The sequence below is a fragment of the Numida meleagris genome, chromosome 13, assembly GCF_002078875.1.
Source record: "Numida meleagris isolate 19003 breed g44 Domestic line chromosome 13, NumMel1.0, whole genome shotgun sequence".
Classification (NCBI taxonomy): Eukaryota; Metazoa; Chordata; class Aves; order Galliformes; family Numididae; genus Numida; species Numida meleagris.
In genome coordinates, this window is record NC_034421.1 from 12,750,527 (window position 1) to 12,751,852 (window position 1,326).

The 1,326-nt window shown below is 56.7% G+C and overlaps 1 protein-coding gene across 1 annotated transcript in view; it reads right to left on the minus strand.

Moving 5' to 3' along the window:
* Positions 1-377, minus strand: part of PTX4 (pentraxin 4) — an 8,524-nt gene extending 8,147 nt beyond the window's left edge. Inside the window, exon 1 of the mRNA XM_021411760.1 lies at positions 192-377. Within this exon, the coding sequence (XP_021267435.1) occupies positions 192-377 (186 nt within the window). The remainder of the gene's footprint in view (positions 1-191) is intronic.

The window sequence follows — 1,326 nt, forward strand, 5'->3', positions numbered from 1 at the left end:
GGCTGCCTGCCTTCACTGGTGTACCTGCAGGTGTAGCTGCAGCCACGGCCAGAACCACCTCAGGCTGCTGCTGAGGCTGCTTCACCTGTGGCTGATCTGGCTCTGAAGTGCAGCAGCCACATGGCTGGGCCCAGGCTGCCTAATCCCAAGCAAATGTTGGCAGCCCAGCAGTGCCAGGACCTTTGCTGTACCTGGGGCAGCTCAGCTTTGAGGCTGAGCTTTCGAGCTTTTGTCCTGAGGGAGATCACATTGGTGAAGCAGGACCTGTCTTTCATGAGCCCACGCTCGCTGGGCCTGATCCCCCAGCTGTCCCACGTGTGCTGTTTGATCCTACTCAAGTTGGTCTGTTCCGTAACCGTTCCTGGCACTGAGGTCATGCTGTCTGGCCTGTCATTCCCTGGATCCTCCTTACCATCCTCATTTTAGTTGTCACCCCAGTGCCTCTCTCACAGGTACAGCAGGGAGTTGCTCCACCAGTCTGTCTCCTGCTCACACTCCCCAGTGCTCCATAACCTCTCCACCTCCTCCTTGAGCTGTGACACCATACTGAGCAGATCATCCACCTGCTCCCACAGGCGATACCTCTACCACCCTTACATGTAGCACCTCAGAGGCACTGCTCTTCCCACTTGTGAGAGGCATGATGCTCCCTCACTTTCCCAAAGCCCTTTTTTTGCAGTTTTGCCACCATTTTACCCTTCTGCAAAGAGTCCCTCAGTGCAAGCCTCTGCTATGAATCTGATCTGCACAAGGTCTCCACTGAAATGGCCAAATGACTGAGTGAGTTCCCAGCCCAACTCACCATGGGGCTGTCCTGGTCTCACTGCAGGCTCCAACACTCTCAGCCTGCACCTCAGGCCAAACTGCATCCATTCATTTTCTCACAGTCAACTCCTGACCCTGCCCTGCTGTTCTGCATCTTCAAATGCAGCTACAAACCCCCCTTCACCATCTCTTCCGTGCTGCTCTCTGAAGCTGGTTGCTTTCTGTGCAGGAATTGCACCACTCATCAGGCTTAGATGGTGCAGAAGCTTCTCCTATTTCCAGCAGATTCCAGTCCTTCCAGTTCCATGGATGAACCACAGTGACTGCCTGCACCGCGGGGACCCTGGCTCCCAGCCCATCACGCTGCATCAGGCAAGCTGCTGTGCAGGATGGCAGCGAGCAGCAGGCAGAGGGGCAGCACTGACCCAGCCATGCTGCTGCCGAATGCTGTCTGTCTGCAGCTCCACATCCAGCCCCTGTGCTGCTCCCTGGGACGGCCTCCACCGTGATGAGGTTTGCAGGCAATGCTGGCGCAGCCTCACAGCCACCGAGCCAGGAGCT